Source organism: Pan paniscus, chromosome 15 (genome assembly GCF_029289425.2).
Source record: "Pan paniscus chromosome 15, NHGRI_mPanPan1-v2.0_pri, whole genome shotgun sequence".
Classification (NCBI taxonomy): domain Eukaryota; kingdom Metazoa; phylum Chordata; class Mammalia; order Primates; family Hominidae; genus Pan; species Pan paniscus.
This window is the reverse complement of record NC_073264.2, coordinates 24,471,276-24,490,993: the sequence shown is the minus strand read 5'-3', so window position 1 is coordinate 24,490,993 and position 19,718 is coordinate 24,471,276. Positions and strand designations below refer to the sequence as shown.

General features: G+C 56.2%; 3 protein-coding genes across 3 annotated transcripts; 1 reads left to right on the top strand and 2 right to left on the bottom strand.

The window, feature by feature from the left end:
• Positions 1-61: 61 nt before the first annotated feature.
• Positions 62-2,482, bottom strand: LOC129393878 (collagen alpha-1(I) chain-like). The gene is made up of 3 exons (XM_055097998.1): positions 2,444-2,482; positions 451-1,112; positions 62-208 (listed from the first exon to the last, which is right to left on the bottom strand). The coding sequence occupies exons 1-3, from the start codon at positions 2,480-2,482 to the stop codon at positions 124-126; spliced, it is 786 nt and encodes a 261-aa protein (XP_054953973.1). The 3' UTR covers positions 62-123.
• On the top strand, positions 962-11,394 carry CDH24 (cadherin 24). Its single transcript, XM_034937290.4, has 13 exons — positions 962-1,102; positions 2,647-2,971; positions 3,151-3,445; positions 3,637-3,756; positions 3,830-3,997; positions 4,175-4,362; positions 4,754-5,007; positions 5,894-6,030; positions 8,559-8,680; positions 8,764-8,875; positions 9,188-9,436; positions 9,984-11,001; positions 11,088-11,394. The coding sequence occupies exons 2-12, from the start codon at positions 2,771-2,773 to the stop codon at positions 10,481-10,483; spliced, it is 2,346 nt and encodes a 781-aa protein (XP_034793181.2). The 5' UTR covers positions 962-1,102; positions 2,647-2,770; the 3' UTR covers positions 10,484-11,001; positions 11,088-11,394.
• A 3,002-nt stretch (positions 11,395-14,396) lies between these two features.
• PSMB11 (proteasome subunit beta 11) lies at positions 14,397-16,529 on the bottom strand. Its single transcript, XM_003808120.5, has one exon. It carries the CDS (start codon positions 16,362-16,364, stop codon positions 15,327-15,329), a length of 1,038 nt encoding a protein of 345 aa, XP_003808168.3. The 5' UTR covers positions 16,365-16,529; the 3' UTR covers positions 14,397-15,326.
• Between the last annotated feature and the right edge of the window lie 3,189 nt (positions 16,530-19,718).

Genomic DNA, 19,718 nt, shown 5'->3' with positions numbered 1-19,718 from the left:
GGGGTAGGAGTTGCTCTCATTCCATGTGTTCCTTTAGGCTGACTGCTTCCTGCTTATTGAACTTCCCAGGAAGTCTTTTATCCCCTGCCTTGGCCCTGACCAACCCAAAGCTGTGGACCTTCCTCATTCGGGAAGGCATGGAGCAACCTGTGTCCGTGGCGGCACCCCAGCAGGGCTAGGAGGGTGGGTCCTCTTCTGGTTCCTGGTCCTGTGCACGGTTAAATTAGGGATTTGGTCACCTGCCTGCCACCTTGGTGCCTCCCACAACTACCACCAGGGGGCGGCAGCTCCTCGCTCTGTTGGCCCTTGTAACCGAGCTTCCCAAGAAGGGCTCCACTGCCCGCCTCCGACCTCCCGCCGATGTCGTGCCTCTGTTCCCGAGCCGCTCCCTGGGCCCGGGCCTCGGACTCTCTGGACCCTTCTGCCGTCCTTAAGTGTCCCCCAGCTGACCTGCTACCGTGCTTTGCATGGGCTCTCAAAACGCCGCCGCCTCGCAGCTGGGATTCCATCCACACCAGTCCCAAAAGCCAGCCGGGAACCGGGAGCCCGGAGCCGGGTCTCTCCGCAGTGGGCTCCGAATTCCCCACCTCACCGCGCGCTCGCCCGTTTTCCGCTGCGGGCGGGGACTGGCAGCTTCGCGCTCCCGGGTGCACCCGCCCCGCCAGCTCTTCGGAAATGGCCTGGCGCCGTGGCCTGGACGTCCTCCCGCCCGAGTGCCCTGCCGGGCGCTGCGGGCCCGGTCCGGGAGGGGCGCCGCATCTGTATGCGCCCCGCAGCCCAGGAGCGCCGAAGGGGCGGACGCGCGGCACCGCCCCCGCCCCCGCCCCCGCCCCCGCCCCCGCCGCGCGGGCCCGGCTGGCCGGGGAGGGTCGGAGGCTGGGCTCTCCTCTCCCGCGCGGCGCGGAGCCGCCTCGCTCCTCCGCAGGCGGAGCCTTCTTCCCCCGCCCCCTCCGTCTCGCTCCCTTGTTCTCGCCGGGGCCGCTCAGACCTGCAGCGGAGCCGCGGCGCCCGCTCCAATCGGCTCGGGGCTGCGCCCCCGGGACCCGGCGACGGGGGCGGACGGGGGCGCTTCCCGCCGGCCTGGGCCCCTCGGCAGTGCCAGGTAAGGGCGCCTGCCCCGGAGCAGGGGTCGGGAATCCGCGGAGGGGTAGGAGGGGGCCCGCAGCCTGCGGGGGTCTTCGGAGGGGTGCGCTCCGTGGCTGGGAGCCCGCTGCCGGCTCCCTTCTCCCGCGCTCTGCCTCTTTCCCTTCTCCCCTCGCACCTCTCTCCCTCTTTCTTCTCTCGATTTCTCTTCACCCTTCCTTCTCTGCCTGTTTGCCTTCCTTATCCCTTCCCTCTGTCTCCCCAACCCTTCCCTCTCCCTCTTGTCCTTTTTCCATCTCCTCTCCCTCTTTGCCTTTTTCTTTCTCTACCTTTCTCCCCTTTCCTGTCTTTCTCTTTTCTCTTTCTTGCTCTCCTTTCCCTCCCTCTCCTCTCCCCTTCCTGCTATCCTGTTTCCCACTCCTCTATCCCCTTCCTTCTCGCCTCCTCATCCCGCCTTCTCTCTGGTCCCCAGCCTTCCTCCGGTTTCCCCCTTCCCTCGGGAGCAAAGGGACTGTCAGGTGTGTGTCTGCTCTGAGGGAGGAGGGGCAGAAGCCACAGCTACCTGAGGGGTCCTCCCCCCCGCCCCTAGGAGAAAGGAGAGCAGTGGGAAGGGTCTCCTCTCTAGCTCCCTTCCCGTGGCCCCTCCCTGCCTCCACCCCTCCTGTCTGCTCCTTCTCCCAGAATTAAGTTCCCGAGGCCTGGCTTGACACCCCCGAAGCTGAGGTCTGCCCCTGCCTGCCCGGAACTGCCCCGGGTGACCCGTTTCCAAGCCTGGCCCCTAGGACTCCTCTCTGCCTTCAGACACCCAGGCTGCTGCCCTGGTCTCTCTCATTCTGTCTCTTGCCACTGTTCTGTTTCTGTCTCTCATCCAGTCATTTCTCTGCCGGACAGTCCCTGAGTCAGTCTAGCCGTCAGTCATTATCTGTCTCTAGCCTCTGGGTGGACCTCTCTCCCCGGTCACCTCCCCCTGTCCCCCACCCTGTATCCTCTTCCTTCAGCTCTGGCTCCCAACTCCTGTCTCACGAGCCCAGTCCCCCTTCAAGGACTGCACTGGCAGCGTGGGCTGGAGACAGGGCCTGGAGAGTGGGGCTCCCCCTTGTGGGGAGGGACTTTCACAGACTCTCAGCCCTGCCTGAGGCTGCACTCCTTGTCATCTCATGCTGACCCTAGACACCTTAAGGCCACACCTCCATGAATCCCAACTCCGTAATTTTAAGCCCTTTCTCTGGTAGCCCCGCCTCCTCCAATACCTGGCTACGTGCCCAACCTGGGAGGACAGAGACCAGATTTGGGATTCCAAGCCCTCCCAGCATCCCCTCTCCTGTGTTCCTCCCCAGTTCTCTACTCAGAGTTGACTGACCAGAGATTTATCAGCTTGGAGGGCTGGAGGTGAATACATGCAGAGCCTGGGTGGAGGAAGGATCAGCCTCTCTGCTCTCTGTCTTAGTCTGAGTTCTGGGCAGTGGAGTGTCTGGTTCCTTGGAGGTCTGGTCTTCAGCATCTAATTTTGGGGGGAGGAGGGCTAGGGGTTTCCTTGAGCCTGAGCAGCTGCTTGTCCTGCAGGTGTGGATCCATGGGGTAGCCTCAACGCATCTGCCCCTCCACCCCAGCCAGCTCATGGGCCACGTGGCCTGGCCCAGCCTCAGCACCCAGGGCCAGTGAACAGAGCCCTGGCTGGAGTCCAAACATGTGGGGCCTGGTGAGGCTCCTGCTGGCCTGGCTGGGTGGCTGGGGCTGCATGGGGCGTCTGGCAGCCCCAGCCCGGGCCTGGGCAGGGTCCCGGGGACACCCAGGGCCTGCTCTGCTGCGGACTCGAAGGAGCTGGGTCTGGAACCAGTTCTTTGTCATTGAGGAATATGCTGGTCCAGAGCCTGTTCTCATTGGCAAGGTAAGGATGACCCCTCCCATGTCTACTCTGACACCAAGCCCTCAGGCCCTGCCCTGCAACTTCATCACTTCTGCAATGACCTTGGTCCCTCAGGACTCCCAACGCTCTACCCAAACCTAGACTCTTTAACCCTGTCTCTGTACTTGGAGCCCTCTGCCATCTTTTCCTGACCCCTGCAGCTGCACTCGGATGTTGACCGGGGAGAGGGCCGCACCAAGTACCTGTTGACCGGGGAGGGGGCAGGCACCGTATTTGTGATTGATGAGGCCACAGGCAATATTCATGTTACCAAGAGCCTTGACCGGGAGGAAAAGGCGCAATATGTGCTACTGGCCCAAGCCGTGGACCGAGCCTCCAACCGGCCCCTGGAGCCCCCATCAGAGTTCATCATCAAAGTGCAAGACATCAACGACAATCCACCCATTTTTCCCCTTGGGCCCTACCATGCCACCGTGCCCGAGATGTCCAACGTCGGTGAGCACCCCAGCTCTGAATGCCCCAGTTCCCGTCTTCTGGAGCTCTCTCACCTCTCCTTCCCTTCTTGTTGTCTGCCCCAGAACCTGCCCCCTTCAATTCAGCCTCCCTCGTATCTGCATCCCCCCCATCGGTTGTTCTTCCCCATCCTTCCCTGCTGCTGCTGAATGGCGTGCTGGCATCCCCCACAGGGACATCAGTGATCCAGGTGACTGCTCACGATGCTGATGACCCCAGCTATGGGAACAGTGCCAAGCTGGTGTACACTGTTCTGGATGGACTGCCTTTCTTCTCTGTGGACCCCCAGACTGGTGAGGATGGAGCCTGGGAGCCCGGTGGGGCAGCCAAGGGGACAGACACCCTCTGACCAGCATCTCTCCCTAGGAGTGGTGCGTACAGCCATCCCCAACATGGACCGGGAGACACAGGAGGAGTTCTTGGTGGTGATCCAGGCCAAGGACATGGGCGGCCACATGGGGGGGCTGTCAGGCAGCACTACGGTGACTGTCACGCTCAGCGATGTCAACGACAACCCCCCCAAGTTCCCACAGAGTAAGGGGCCATTGCTGCCACCTGAGCCATCCTTTGATCACCCCACCCCTACAGTGTCTGGAGAAACCTTCCCTCCTCGCCTCCTCCCCAGCCAGATCCTGGGAGAATAAAGTGCTGTGGGGAGGGAGGAGGGCTGGGGACCTCTCTGAGAAGGTGTCTCCCCTCTGTCATCCCAAGGCCTATACCAGTTCTCCGTGGTGGAGACAGCTGGACCTGGCACGCTGGTGGGCCGGCTCCGGGCCCAGGACCCAGACCTGGGGGACAACGCCCTGATGGCATACAGCATCCTGGATGGGGAGGGGTCTGAGGCCTTCAGCATCAGCACAGACTCCCAGGGTCGAGACGGGCTCCTCACTGTCCGCAAGGTTAGCCTCCTGCCTGTTAATGCTTTCTCTTAGACCTGCCTCCTGCCGACCCACAGGGCACATATTTAACTGTTCTTCTAGAACAGACTCAGGATCTCTCTGTTGGAGCTTAGAGATCATGGTCACCTCCTCATCCTTCAGATGAGGCCCTGGAGCTTAGAAAGAAGAAGTGATAGCAAGTCTATGAGGGAGCTAGGGGCAGACCTAGAGTTCCTAAGTAATCTGCTGTGCATCCTGACCACCAAGGCCACTGTCCCTCCAGTGCCACCTCTCCTCACATGAGGACTGAGCACTGCATGCATGTGAGGAGGGGACTTGTCACCTTCCAAGAGCCTGGGACCTGCCCTGGTTTCCACATGCCTCGCTTTTTCTCCCTCTCCCCTCACCATAGCCCCTAGACTTCGAGAGCCGGCGCTCCTACTCCTTCCGTGTCGAGGCCACCAACACGCTCATTGACCCAGCCTATCTGCGGCGAGGGCCCTTCAAGGATGTGGCCTCTGTGCGTGTGGCAGTGCAAGATGCCCCAGAGCCACCTGCCTTCACCCAGGCTGCCTACCACCTGACAGTGCCTGAGAACAAGGCCCCGGGGACCCTGGTAGGCCAGATCTCAGCGGCTGACCTGGACTCCCCTGCCAGCCCAATCAGGTAGGTGAGCTGGGGTGTGGGCTGGGGAGCCAGATGGCAGGCTCTTCCCACCCAGAGAATGAGTAAATGTGCCCCCTACCTTATAGCAAATCACTCATGTCCCAGCAAAAGCCTCCCTCCCTGCAGCTGGGCTTGCTGGTCTGCAGGCCTGGGTGCCAGGAGAGAGCCGGCGGGCCTGGCTGACCACTCCTCAACCGTCTGTCCACCCCTCTGGGTAGATGATGGTGGCCCCTCCCAGTGGCAGTGCAAGCGGATATAGTCTCATTTGATAAGTGGATCTCTATTGATCATTCCCAAAGTGCTTCACAGTTTACCCCCTTGCTGACACTGAATTCTCACAACAGCGCTATGAAGTGGGTGTTCTCATCACCACTTGTTTTAGAAGCCAGCCATAAGTGGTCACACAGTTGGTAAGTGGCAGAACAGCCACTCTTTCCCCCTCCCCGGCCAGCATCCCTGTCACAGCTCTGTGAGGGAGGTACTGGTGTCATTCCCACTTTTCAGTTGAGTAAACAGAGGTTAAACAATTTGCCCTAAGTCACATAGCCAGTCCAAGGCAGAGCAGGGCTGAAACACATGTCCCTGGGTTCTCAGAACAGGGCCCAGAAGTCTGAGAGTCAAGGCCTGTTTATCCCGCTTCTACTCCGTTCTGTGTCTTCTCCCCCTCCCCCCGTGAAACCCAGTGGCCCTGAGTCTTAACAGGTGTTTAATGGTGGTGATCCCCCAGGGATATATGCCTTTTAAGGGGACTCCAACCTGAATTATGGCTCTGCCCAGAGGAGTCATGAGGTCTGACAAGGTGAACAGAGGGAAGAAAGAAGAGAGGGGGTGGAACAAGCTGTGGTCCCGCCCCAGATCAGCCCCAGCATGTCTCTCCCTTCCCCAGATACTCCATCCTCCCCCACTCAGATCCGGAGCGTTGCTTCTCTATCCAGCCCGAGGAAGGCACCATCCATACAGCAGCACCCCTGGATCGCGAGGCTCGCGTCTGGCACAACCTCACTGTGCTGGCTACAGAGCTCGGTGAGGACTCCAGGGCCCACAAGGCGGCAGCAGCCTCCTGGCCGAGGAGCTGTCCCTGGGTGTGGGGGTAGAGAAGGGTGCTAACTGCCATTGCGTTAGCGATGCGGCCAGTGTGCGGCCACTGAGTCCTAGCCTGGATCTGAGTCCTAGCCTGGATCCAAGTCCTAGCCTGGATCTGGGTCCTAGCCTGGATCCTTGCTACCAGGCAGGGCGGGCCTCCTGGTCTCCTAGTCCCCTAGGCTGGGCTGGGTGGGCACAGTGGGTGTGCCTGAGCATTCTCCTGACCCTCAATTCATTCCCTTACCTGACTTGCCCCAACCCAGAAATAAACTAGACCTTACATAGCCCCCAACCTGTGTACTGACAGACCCCATCCTGCCCACTCTCTGCTTCAGGCTGGAGCTGGGGGCCAGAAAGGGGCTGGGTACCTCCTCTGGTTGCTGAGTGGAGTGCACCAGCAGCCCCACCCCAGAGAAGCCCTGTTGGAAGCCCTGTGGGAATCCCCCAGGTAGGGGAGTGGACACCATAAGGAAGGGGAGGAGTGCCAGCTCCATATGCGGTCTCCCCCATCAGTCAGGCCAGCAGCGGGTTCAGCTGCCTCTGGGCAGCCCTAGCCCATACAGACAGGGAGACCTCCCTCCCCATCTTCTGTGAATGGTCCCTTATACCCCTGCTTATGCCTCAGGGGCTCCTCCACCCTTTTGTCTTCATACTGCATATGAAAACTGCCCTTGTATATGTGGATATCTGAATGTGTCAGTGAAGGGCTATATGAATGTGTACATGTGGGTATGTTCTCAGCCATGTGTATAATTCCAAATGTGGGGAAAGTATGTAGATATACACAAATATATATTTGTGGGTGTATATCTGTAATGGATATATATGTGTTTACAGTTGAGTGTACAGAATTATATTTATATTAATTATGCATATGTGTGATTGATATATACAGTGGTATGCACATGTAGCTGTTTGTATGTGTTTTGTGTATGTGGGTATTTGTGGACAGATAATTTATTACTTATTGTTTATCAGGCACTATCCATCTTCAAAATGGATTCATTCATTTAATCATCACTACAACTTTATGAGGGAAGTATGATTATTTCCTCATTTTTAAACAATAAACTCAGGCAAAGAGAAGTTAAGTAACTTCCCAAGGTCACATAGAGATTAAATGGTAGAGCTGTGAGACCCAGTCAGTGTGCAGAGTCTGAGCTGTTATCCCCACCGTACTGCCTCTCAAATGTGTTTAATGTTATGTGTCTAGGTTTATGTTTCTATACATGCAACTGTGTGCATAGTAGATATGCACAGATACTACCTGGCAGTGCACGTGTTATCTGTTAGTGCATGGATGTCTGTGTGGATGGCCGTGTGTGTGTCCGTGTACACACAGTATGTTTTTGGCTGCTTGTATATACACAGCTTTGTGTGCGTGTGCGTTTCTAGTCACTGTCTTCTCATTCTCCTGCCAAATCCTGCTCCTACCCGCACCCAGACATCAACTAGCAGCGCTGGGCCCTTACTGCAGGGAAGAAGTAGACCCCCTCCCCATCCTGTCTCTGGGGTATCCCAATCCTTTTAGCCAGGCAATCCACTCAGCCTCCCCTGCCCATGCTGCATCCTCAGCCCCTTTCACCAGGCCTAGTCAGCTATCCCTCTGCCTAGGGGAAAGACTAAAGGAATTGGGAGACCTGGCCTAAGAGAGGTGACAGGGAGACACACTTTGCATTCTCTCTTGGAAGGCACTGGCAGTGAGAAGCAAGGTAGGGTAGTGGTCGGGAGTCACCTGATGAAGGGATGGGTAAAGATGGGGCCTCTGTCTGGCTGTGGTACCCAGGCTGGCCTGGGCTCTGCACCCTGTAGATCATGCAGCTCCTTTCTACCCAAGATAAGTGATGCTCACTGCTGTACTACAGCCTCCCAGACCTCTGATGGGATGTGTGTGTGTGTGTGTGTGTGTGTGTGTGTGGTGTGTATATGTGTCTGTCCACCCCACTGGTGCTGTGCATGGCCTCTATGCGTGAAAATGCATTCTATGGGCACTGGGTGTTGTCGGGGGATGTGGCACCACATTCACTATGCATATCAAACATCTGCTTCATGTACATTGCATTTGTTTTAAATGTTGAGTGTACATTGGATATATGGTATGAATGTGTTTTGTATATTCATGGCTGTTGTCTGCATGCAACTCGTATGCACCTTCCCTCTGTCTTTCATTTATGCTGCATGTGCCCTGCATGTGGGTTATTGTATATGTGTATCATGGGTGCGGCATTCCTGTTGAATGTCTATTGTGTATCGCACATATCTTGGGAACTACATGAATATTGTATGCACTTGGTATTGTTCCATTCATTCTGCAACATTGTTTTCTACCTGTACGTTACATGCATATTTCATGTGTTTCTTGTGCATGCTATATGCTGCATGTGGCATCCATGCCCATGCACCACATATGTTACGTGTAAACTGTGTGGTGTGTGTGTGGCGTGTATGTTTTGGTGTTCTGCCTTCAGACAGTTCTGCACAGGCCTCGCGCGTGCAAGTGGCCATCCAGACCCTAGATGAGAATGACAATGCTCCCCAGCTGGCTGAGCCCTATGATACTTTTGTGTGTGACTCTGCAGCTCCTGGCCAGGTGAGCAACTGAGGCAGAGGGGTTGGGACGTCCAGGCCTCCAGCAGCCCACTCCATACAAGGCCTCTCTCTTCTTCCTCCCAGCTGATTCAGGTCATCCAGGCCCTGGACAGAGATGAAGTTGGCAACAGTAGCCATGTCTCCTTTCAAGGTCCTCTGGGCCCTGATGCCAACTTTACTGTCCGGGACAACCGAGGTAGGTGGCCTCCTACAGCCATGTCCATACCTGCCTCTGTCCCCCTCTCCTCCTCCTCCTCCACCCCTAGCCCAGCCTGCCTGACCCCTGCCCCACCTGCCTGGGCCTTCTACCCAACAGAAGATGGGTGTGGACTTATACTCATTCATTGGCTCTTTGTAAACCTTCCCCATGGGAAGCTGGCTCTATGGGCTGGACCTATGGGCTGGCTCTATGGGGGGCTGGCTCTATGGGAAGCTGGCTCTATGGGCTGGACCAACCCTACCTGGAAGGTGTCCCAGAAGATACCTCAACACCTTCCCTCTCCCACAGATGGCTCCGCCAGCCTGCTGCTGCCCTCCCGCCCTGCTCCACCCCGCCATGCCCCCTACTTGGTTCCCATAGAACTGTGGGACTGGGGGCAGCCGGCGCTGAGCAGCACTGCCACAGTGACTGTTAGTGTGTGCCGCTGCCAGCCTGATGGCTCTGTGGCATCCTGCTGGCCTGAGGCTCACCTCTCAGCTGCTGGGCTCAGCACCGGCGCCCTGCTTGCCATCATCACCTGTGTGGGTGCCCTGCTTGGTGAGTCAGGCCACAGTGGGACATAGCTGTGCGATCTGGGCCTGCAGGGGTGTGGAGAAGAACCAGGCCTCTGGACACAGGGAAATCCACCTTAGGGCTTGAACGACCCTCATACCTGGATTTTCCCACCACCCGATGCATCCAAGAGAAAAGCTCTGGCCTCTATCCGTGACCTGCCAATCCATAATGACAATGACAAGCCATAACAATGGTTTATTGAGCCCCTACTCTGTGCCAAGTATAGTGCTGGGCACGTCACTTGTGATATTTCATTTTATTATGTCAACAACCCTTTGAAGTAGATATATTTTCCCTATTCTCCACATAAGTAATCTAAGGGGCAAATTGAGGCTTCAGAGAAGTCTAGCAACTTCCCATGGTCACATAGCGAGTAAGGGCTGAAGTCAGGATTCAATGCAAGGTTTGCTAGATGTCAGCCCCTAAGCACAGGGCTTCTGTCACCTGATGGGTCAGCCTTTCACATGGAGACAGGCCGCCCGCTCCCGGCCCTGCTGGCTCAGGGCCTGTGTGCGCGCCTCTCGTGCAGCCCTGGTGGTGCTCTTCGCGGCCCTGCGGCGGCAGAAGCAAGAAGCACTGATGGTACTGGAGGAGGACGACGTCCGAGAGAACATCATCACCTACGACGACGAGGGCGGCGGCGAGGAGGACACCGAGGCCTTCGACATCACGGCCTTGCAGAACCCGGATGGGGCGGCCCCCCCGGCGCCCGGCCCTCCCGCGCGCCGAGACGTGCTGCCCCGGGCCCGGGTGTCTCGCCAGCCCAGACCCCCCGGCCCCGCCGACGTGGCGCAGCTCCTGGCGCTGCGGCTCCGCGAGGCGGACGAGGACCCCGGCGTACCCCCGTACGACTCGGTGCAGGTGTACGGCTACGAGGGCCGGGGCTCCTCTTGCGGCTCCCTCAGCTCCCTGGGCTCCGGCAGCGAAGCCGGCGGCGCCCCCGGCCCCGCGGAGCCGCTGGACGACTGGGGTCCGCTCTTCCGCACCCTGGCCGAGCTGTATGGGGCCAAGGAGCCCCCGGCCCCCTGAGCGCCCGGGCTGGCCCGGCCCACCGCGGAGGGGGGCAGCGGGCACAGGCCCTCTGAGTGAGCCCCACGGGGTCCAGGCGGGCGGCAGCAGCCCAGGGGCCCCAGGCCTCCTCCCTGTCCTTGTGTCCCTCCTTGCTTCCCCGGGGCACCCTCGCTCTCACCTCCCTCCTCCTGAGTCGGTGTGTGTGTCTCTCTCCAGGAATCTTTGTCTCTATCTGTGACACGCTCCTCTGTCCGGGCCTGGGTTTCCTGCCCTGGCCCTGGCCCTGCGATCTCTCACTGTGATTCCTCTCCTTCCTCCGTGGCGTTTTGTCTCTGCAGTTCTGAAGCTCACACATACTCTCCCTGCGTCTTCCTTGCCCATACACATGCTCTGTGTCTGTCTCCAGCCCACATCTCCCTTCCTTCTCTCTGGGTCCCTGTGACTGGCTTTTTGTTTTTTTCTGTTGTCCATCCCAAAATCAAGAGAAACTTCCAGCCACTGCTGCCCACCCTCCTGCAGGGGATGTTGTGCCCCAGGTCAGTGCCCCTAGACTGTGGGGCAGGGCGGTGGATGAAGGCTCCCACTCCCCACTGCCTCTAACGTGGCTCCCCTGTCCTTACAGACCTGCCTGCATGGTTCCATCCATTACTCATGGCCTCAGCCTCATCCTGGCTCCACTGGCCTCCAGCTGAGAGAGGAACCAGCCTGCCTCCCAGGGCAAGAGCTCCAGCCTCCCGTGTGGCCGCCTTCCTGGAGCTCTGCCCAGCTGTCAGCTTCCCCTGGGCATCCCAGCCCTGGGCATTGTCTTGTGTGCTTCCTGAGGGAGTAGGGAAAGGAAAGGGGGAGGCGGCTGGGGAAGGGGAAAGAGGGAGGAAGGGGAGGGGCCTCCATCTCTAATTTCATAATAAACAAACACTTTATTTTGTAAAGCTGGAGCCCTGCTTCTGTTTTTGCACTCAGGTTTCTATACAAAGCTTCACCGTCCCAAAGGACGGGAGGAGAGGCCTAGCCTATTGCCTCCCAGTTCATTCTCCTTTCTCCTTGGGGGAAAATACACTTCACCTCCTTCTAGATAGGGGAGGACTTGGGTTAATTCCATGAGGGAGTAAGGAGATGATGACTCTACCCCACTCTCACCACCAACTTTCTGGGTCCTCTGTTGGTCTCCAGCGGTCCAAGAAAATTAAGATATAAGGATTCAGCCAGGCGCGGTGGCTCACGTCTGTAAATCCAGCAGTTTGGGAGGCTGAGGCGGGTGGATCACTTGAGGTCAGGAGTTCAAGACCAGCCTGGCCAATGGTAGAAACCCCATCTCTACTAAAAATACAAAAAATTAGCAGGGCATGGTGGCGCATGTCTGTAGTCCCAGCTACTCAGGAGGCTGAGGCAGGAGAATCACTTGAATCTGGGAGGCGGAGGTTGCAGTGAGCCAAGATCGCGCCACTGCGCTCCAGCCTGGGCGACAGAGCGAGACTCTGTCTCAAAAAAAAAAAAGATATGGGGATGGGTCAGAGGGCAAGATGGGCAGGAGAAGTAGAGGGTGAAGTGTGAGAGCTGCTGAGAAGAGGGCCGGAGGGATAAAAGACTAAGAGAGGAAGGGGGATTCTGGACTAGGAAAATAATGGGGGTGGCAGGCAGCAGCGGGGATAAACCAGCCTTTCCTGGGGCTCGTAGTGCCAAGTGGGGAAAGGGCGGACCAGAGTGAGACAGTCACATTGAATCTGGGCCCGCTGCTCCCACCTTTAAGTCTCCCCTAGGCCATGGTCTTAGTCTTTGCAGAACACAAAGGAGGAGGGAGAGGACCAGGGAGGCAGGCTGTTGACGGACAGAAGCAGTCAACTAGGTGGGAGCTGAGCCAGAACTGCAATTATCTCCCAAAGTCCAGAGAAGGCGTCCACCCAGGAACCAGCATGAGAGCTCAGGCCTCTCAACTCCAGGGCTCCAGAGGCACACACAGGTAGGCGAGGTAGGATAGGTCCTTGTGACTCCCCCTTCGTATGGGGTACTGGCAGCTGGGGAAAGCTGCTTCAATGTGAACATACCTTCCCTCATACCTTCCCCACCTGCTTGATAAGGACAAGCAGGAGGTAGGAGAACAAGGCCCCTCCCTCCAGTGCTGGAATTCAGGTCATTTACTCTGCTGAAGGCTGGAAGCCTGGACCTCTGACAGTCCAAGGGCTTGTGCAAGAGTGGGCTATCCCCCCGAACTCTCCAGAGACTGTGAGGAGGTAGGCACCACCCCAAGCAGGGCATCAGAAGGACAAGGTCTTCTGGTTCGGGGCAGGAAGGGCAAGATCTCCGCCCCTTTGGTCTCACCGTGATATCTGTATCAAGCCTTCAGGAATTAGTAGAGAAATGGGGGAAATGACTCATGGGCTACTCTTAGACAGTGAGGGGTGCATTGGAATGGGATGTTGGCCTTTGTCTGCCCAGCCCTCCCTAAGACTCTCCTAAGGTCCTCCCCCAAACTCATTAAAAACATAGCGGAAAATAATAGGGCAGAGGGAACCAGGCTTGTCAGCAAGACCCATGGGCTCATCTCTGGCCTCAACTACCTCAACCTCTGGAAGGACAGGACCTGTCAAAGGGAGTGAAGATGGGTGGGACTATGGAAGGAAAAGAGAGGAGGGTCCCCCCACCCTGAGTTCTGCCCTCCTGGTCTGGTTCTGCCCTCTTGGTCTGAGTTCAATTCTCCTGCTTGAGTCTGGGAATGGGGGTGAGGCGCCAAGCATCTCAGGGGGAGACAGCTGCACGCAGTTCACAGCCCACCTTTGGCTGCGCTCAGGTGGCAATCCCAGGCCCCAGGCCACCCCTCCCTGCCTGTCTTTTCTCACTTCCTGAGAGGCTCAGGATAGGGCTGGGAGGATGAGGAAGTAGAGAACTGCTGGCATGAGCCTGTCCCCCACGTCCTCTTTACTCTGGAGCACTCCCCAAAAGAAGTGATAAGGCCTGGCAGTCTTCCCGCTGAGAGGCTGATCTCCTTATTCAGGTGTTGCTCTTTCTCTTTCAGTCTGTTTCTTGTCTCTGCACACGGGAACTGCACACGCATCGCCTGCCACACTCATGTGTGAAACCCATCCTGTATCACTCACCTACACCTGGGCACAGAACTACATACACCTGTGGACATGAATATGCACCCTCTTATGCCGAGTCAAACACCTGAACGCCATGCAAAAGCTGCCCCTCCTCACATGCTTCCTCCAGGACTAGGCCGCTGGGAGCCCTGCCTCCCAGTTAGCAGTCCCAGAGTCCCACATCTCCTCCCCTGAGGCTGGGGAGTGAGCAAGGGGTAAAGAAGGGTGGCCGCAGAGGCCACTGGCCAGATTCCTTGAGCCTGGCTTGAAGGCCAGTCCCCCTAAACTGGACACCTTTCTGTGGTGTCCACCACAATTCCTCCCCACTGTGTCCTTTCTGGGGTTTTCCCTTCTGGAGCCCCCTGACCTTTCCTCCCCCACCCCAGTCACCCGCTCTGCACCAGAGTCTGGAGGTCTGTCTGCCCAGCTCCTGCCTGGAGGAATGCTTAATCTGGGGTGCAAGATTAAGGCTCGGGCCTAGGCTGGAGCCAGGGATGAGGGGTGTCCAAGAGGGAAGGCAGGCGGCTGTTATTCTTGGGACTGGAAGCTTTAGGATTGGATGTGAGGAAAGCAACTTCAGCACCCTTCCTTCAGGCCCTATCTCGTAGGTTAACAGTGCTTTCTCTCTCATTTGGCCAGGGGACAGCAGGGCAGTGGCCCTCCTGGAGGTGTTAGTCTGGATCTTCAAGTCTGGGCTTCTAGGGGAGTGAGAGCAGGGACAGGAGGGGCAGGAGAGGATGTGCTAGCCAGACAGTTCCCACTGGCACAGCCACCTCTCTCTTGTCTTCATTCTCCAGAGGGAGCATCAGGAAGGGGGGGCTGGAAAGAAGGCAAAGGGAAGAAAGGAGGAGGCGAAGTCTGGCAGCGGCACCGCCAGGCCCAGAAAGCTGGAGAGCAAGGGTGGGCTGTGGGGGATGGCTCCAGGCCTGGAAGATAAAGCCACATGAGCCACCAGGCAGGGGATTGGCCTAGCTACTTTCTCCCTCCACATCCCTCTCCGGAAGCCTGCAGGGAAGAGAGGAAAGGCAGGGCAGAGGGCCTGGGAGGGAGAGCTGTGCTGAAAGAGCATGGACCCTGGAGGAGAAGGCCTGGATCTAAGTCTCATCTCTGCCACTTACTGTGTGACCCTGGCAAGTCACATAACCCTTTGAACCTGATTCCTCTTCTGTAAAGAGAGACTCATTTTCACCTCAAAGGGTTGTGATGAGAACTGCATTCAGTAAAGGGATAATCATTCTAGTCATTATGGTCGTCAGAGAAGGAGAGCAGATAAGACAAGCCCATCACCATCCAAAGGGTGTCTATCACTACGCCTCGTTCTGCGAGGGGCTGCTCCCTTCCCGGGTGCCCCATCTTACCATGCTGACAAAGTGATCAGGAGAAAAAGACAAAGACGCTGAAGCTGAGACACATAAAGGACCGAAACTAAGAGAAACTGGGGATGAGATGATGGAAAAAAGCAGAGAAGATGGCAAGAAAAGAGGGTCTAGCACCTAGCATGCGTCTGGCATGCAGTAGGCACACTGCAAGTGTCGAATGAAAGACGGACTTGGTGCCAAGAAGGAGGCTGGACCAATCCACTGGGAGTCAATAGGAACTTGTTGGGCAGAGCCATAATAGCTCTGGGAGTCATGAAAGGACGGAGACTTGCAATAAATGAAGCCAGCAACCCATACAGGCTAGAGCCAGACGCTGTGAGGCTGCTGCCAGCGGGACCCTCCCCCTGCTGCCCATCCTCCCACCCACTCCCCAGGCCTACACCATCCCCAACCAAGTCCTGCTTCTCACACCATCTCAGTCCCTGCTGGCATCCTGGAGTCTCCTGGTGTCATCTCCCCTGGCCCCACAGAGAGCTCTCTATCTTCTGCAGCTCTGTGGGCAGTGGCAGGCTCAGGATGGGCATGGCTGGCATCCTCCTCTGGCTCCGGCTCCAGGAGCTTCTGTAACTCCATGTACAGCACACAGGCATCACTGCGTGACACATGCTCCCATCCACTCTCCCGCACGTGGAAAAGGTCTACAGAGCCCCCTGAATAGGCATCACGGTGGGTGGCGTGGGCCACGGCGCAGCGAGCCAGGGCGTAGGCTTCCTGGGTGCTCATGTCGTAGCGATAGCCACGGTCTAGCACGCCGTAGGCATAGGGAGATCCAGAGCCCACAGAGAAGATGTCCCCCTGCAGGCGGGTGCCGTCGCTATAGACGTAGAAGAGCTCAGGGCCAGAGCGGTCCCAGCCGCAGAGGGCAGTGGCCACACAGAGATCTAGTCCCCGGTATTGAGACATCATGGCTGACAAGAGCTTGGCAGCACTGGCCACACTGGGCAGCTGACCCTCCCTCAGTTCCCGAAGCCGCAGCTCCCGCTGTAATACCCGATACCAGGTAGCACAGTCGGCAGAGGTGCCAGAGGTGGTACCCAGGAGGTGCTGGTGCACAGGGATGACCTTGCATGAGGCTGGACACGCCACATAGCTGCCACAGGAGGAACGCGTGTCAGCTGCAGCAATGACTCCATGACGGAAGCGGAAGGCCAGAGTGGTAGTGCCGTGGGCCAGTCTGGGGCCATGGATCTGCAGGAAGGTTTGAGGGTCACAACCCCGGGGCACAGCCCAGCCGCCAGCCCGAGGCAGGTGAGGTGATGGTCCCTGGGTGTCAGGGGAGTGCCACTTGCACACATCCTGCAGAGCCATCCCTGGGGCTGAATGAAGTTTGGAAGAAGCAAGCCAGGAATTTGTGGCTGGGGTCTGGTGGGATAGGAGGGACGCTACAGAGAAGCTGGGCCACAGCCAGAACCGGCCAGGAAGGTGTGTGAGCTGACGCTTCATTTCTCCTCAACCCCCAATTCAGGCTTTGGGATTGGCTGATGGAGCAGTCCCCTTCATCTCAGAGGACAGCTGAAAGGAGACAGGATGAGGGCTGTAGAGTCTCCAGCACTAGGAAGACGCTGCCTTCACGGTCAGACCTTCACCTTCTGCTGCCCATGACGCATCTGAGAGTCACCCAAAGAGTCTCCTGTCTGTCATCCTCCAACTATCTGGAGTTGGGGGCGGGGGGCTGGGGTAATGCAAAGAAACATGGGCACAAATGGACGGAGCAGGGCTGGGCTCCTTGTTTCTCCCATGCGGGGCACTGGGCACGTAGAGACAAATAAGGCCCTGTCCCTGGCCTGAGAGGGCTCCCAGCCTAGGACGAGGTAGACAATTCAGTGGACTGATGTGGTCAGAATACAGCGCTGTAACCCCACTGAGGCCGGAGACCTTGGTGCTGGGGACTCCCTTCAGAGATATGGGAGCAAGGAACTCAGCTCATACTTCAAACTCAAGGGAAAGATGAGGAAAGAAAAATGGACTGAGGCTGGGCACAGTGGATCACACTAGTAATCTTAGCACTTTGAGAGACCAAGGCAGGTGGATGGCTTGAGCCCAAGAGTTCGAGACCACCCTGGGCTACATATCAAGACCCCCATCTCTACAAAATATATATAAATTAGCCTGGGACAGGCTCGGAGGCTCATGCCTCCCAGCACTTTGGGAGGCCGAGGCAGGTGAATCACGAGGTCAGGAGTTCGAGACCAGCCTGGCCAATATGGTGAATCCCCATCTCTACTAAAAATACAAACAAAAAAAAATTAGCTGGGTGTGGTGATGCACACTTGTAGTCCCAGCTGCTCAGGAGGCTGAGGCAGGAGAATTGCTTGAACCAGAAGGCGGAGGTTGCAGTGAGCTGAGATCGTGCCACTGCACTCCAGCCTGGGTGACAGAGCGAGACTCCATCTCAAAAAAAAAAAAAATTAGCCAAGCATGGTGGCACATGCCTGTAGTCCCAGCTACTTAGGAAACTGAGGTGAAAGGATCACCTGAGTCCAAGAGGTCAAGGCTTCAGTGAGCCGTGATTGTGCCACTGCACTCCTGCCTGGGCGACACAGTGACACCCTGTCTCAATAAAAAATAAAGGAAAATTTAAAAAAATAAAAATAAAAAAGGCCGCACATGGTGGCTCATGCCTGTAATCCCAGCACTTTGGGAGACAGAGGCGGGCGGATCACCTGAGGTCAGGAGTTTGAGACCAGCCTGGCCACCATGGTGAAACCCCCGTCTCTACTGAAAATACAAAAAAAATCAGCCGGGTGTGGTGGTGGATGTCTGCAATCCTAGCTGCTTGGGAGGCTGAGGCACGAGAATCGCTTGAACCCGGGAGGTGGAGGTCGCAGTGAGCTGCCATTGCACTCCAGCCTGGGCAACAAGAGCGAAACTCCATCTCAAAAATTAATTAATTAATTAATTAAAAGTGGACTAAAGCAAAGACAAGAGAAAAAAGAGCAAGAGAACTTTGTAACAGCGGAGAGGAGAAAGAGGCTGAAATATCTTCCACAAAGGCAGATTGCTGAGGAATGAAGGAAACTAGAACCTGAAGGTCTCTTTCTCCCTTGCTTTAGAGATAAATATGTCCTTCTATCTGTATACAGAGAAGGCATTCCTGACAGTTCTCTGGCAGTATGTCTTTGACTTGTGTTGAAGTCCAAAGGATCTAGTGGCCTTCTAGCTCCTGCTCCCCCTTCTGCCTAATAGTTCACAATGGCAACAGAGTGGCTTGTAATTCCAGGGCAGGAGAAACAACTGATCTTAACTCCATAATGTTGAGTCTATAAGTCTTAGACCAACCAGGGGTGTTAGAGTGGTGGGGTTGGTGGACCCTGATGGCTGACCCTTCAGAAAGTCGAAGTCAAGGCCAGGTGTGTTGGCTCACGCCTGTAATCTCAGCACGTTGGGAGGCCAAGGCAGGTGAATCACTTGAGCCCAGGAATTCGAGATCAGCCTGGGCAACATGGCGAAACCTCACCTCTACAAAAAATACAAAAAATTAGCCGGGTGTGGTGGTGTGTACCTGTAGTCCCAGCTACTTGGAAGGCTGAGGTGGGAGGATCACTTGAGCACTCACTGAATGAGGCTGCAGTGAGTAAGATTGTGCCACTGCACTCCATGCACTCTAGCCTGGGCAACAAAGTAAGACCCTGTCTCAGAAAAAAAAAAAAAAATAGCCAGTTAATTGGGGCAGAGTGACAAGCTGCAACTACTCCAGCAACATATGCCGTACATATATTATACTAAACATTGCAGCTCAAGGTGTGCTGTGGAAATGGATTTATTTGAAGAAACAGACCCACACACAAAGGAAAGAGTCTGGACCCTCCAGACATCAAGATGGTGGGGCTGTGGCATCATAGCTTTCTGGGGTCTCACTACTAAGGAAAAGTGTAAACCTGGTCATGGGAAAGTTGGAGAAACTCAAAGAGCATGCTAAGGTCCAACCAGTCCTTCTCTTCTCCTTGGTGTAGGACCACCAGGAAATCTTGCTGAAAGGTAAGAATATATCTTCTTTCTTTCTTTCTTTTTGAGACGGAGTTTCGCTCTTGTCATCCAAACTGGAGTGCAATGGCGTGATCTTGGCTCACTGTAACCTCTGCCTCTCAGGCTCAAGCGATCCTCCTGCCCAGCCTCCCAAGTAGCTGGGATTACAGGCACCCTCAACACACCCAGGTAATTTTTGTACTTTTAGTAGAGACAGGGTTTTGCCATGCTGGCCAGGCTGGTCTCGAACTCCTGACCTGAGGTGATCCGCCCACCTGGGCCTCCCAAAGTATTAGGATTACAGGCGTGAGCCACTGCGCCTAGCCTAGAGTATATCTTCTTTCTAAAGGCTAAGTCTCAGACTCTTTATAGATGGATTGCCACCTCCCTAGATCAAGCCATTATCAAGTCAGGTCTGGACAGTTGAATGACCTCCTAATTAAGCACTCACCAGTCTCCCATTGTAATCTTACCCTCTACATGGACATGTTTTCCTAAAGTATCACTCAAATCCTGTGTTTTCTCTGCTAGAAAAACTTGGAGGGTTATAAGATAAAATCAAAACTACCTCTTCTATCCCAAGCTGGCATGTAAGACCCACTATGGTCCAATCTAAATCTATCTATCACAGGCTCTTTTCTCTCTATTCCTAACACATCTCCCACCTCCCTTTCACCTGTTTGAATCCTATTCCACAGTCTGGCTTAAGTACCACCTATTGTGAAATTCCTTCCCAGGTATGGGCTGAGAAAGGAGAGGCTGTGAGTGGACCAAGTCAGATTTAGAAAAATGAATCCAGACCTTGACAAAGCCATCCTGGACCTACAGCCT

Excerpts from the sequence above, each read along its gene's own strand:
- LOC129393878 (XM_055097998.1), bottom strand. The coding sequence starts at position 2,482 with ATGTATTCACCTCCAGCCCTCCAAGCTGATAAATCTCTG. Across the intron at positions 1,113-2,443 it reads TCCAAGCTGATAAATCTCTG|GCGCCCTTACCTGGCACTGC; the intron begins GTCAGTCAACTC and ends GCTCCGGGGCAG. Across the intron at positions 209-450 it reads CATGCAAAGCACGGTAGCAG|GACCAGGAACCAGAAGAGGA; the intron begins GTCAGCTGGGGG and ends AACCGTGCACAG.
- CDH24 (XM_034937290.4), top strand. The coding sequence starts at position 2,771 with ATGTGGGGCCTGGTGAGGCTCCTGCTGGCCTGGCTGGGTGGCTGGGGC. Across the intron at positions 5,008-5,893 it reads TCCCCTGCCAGCCCAATCAG|ATACTCCATCCTCCCCCACT; the intron begins GTAGGTGAGCTG and ends TCCCTTCCCCAG. Across the intron at positions 6,031-8,558 it reads TGTGCTGGCTACAGAGCTCG|ACAGTTCTGCACAGGCCTCG; the intron begins GTGAGGACTCCA and ends TTCTGCCTTCAG.
- PSMB11 (XM_003808120.5), bottom strand. The coding sequence starts at position 16,364 with ATGAAGCGTCAGCTCACACACCTTCCTGGCCGGTTCTGGCTGTGGCCC.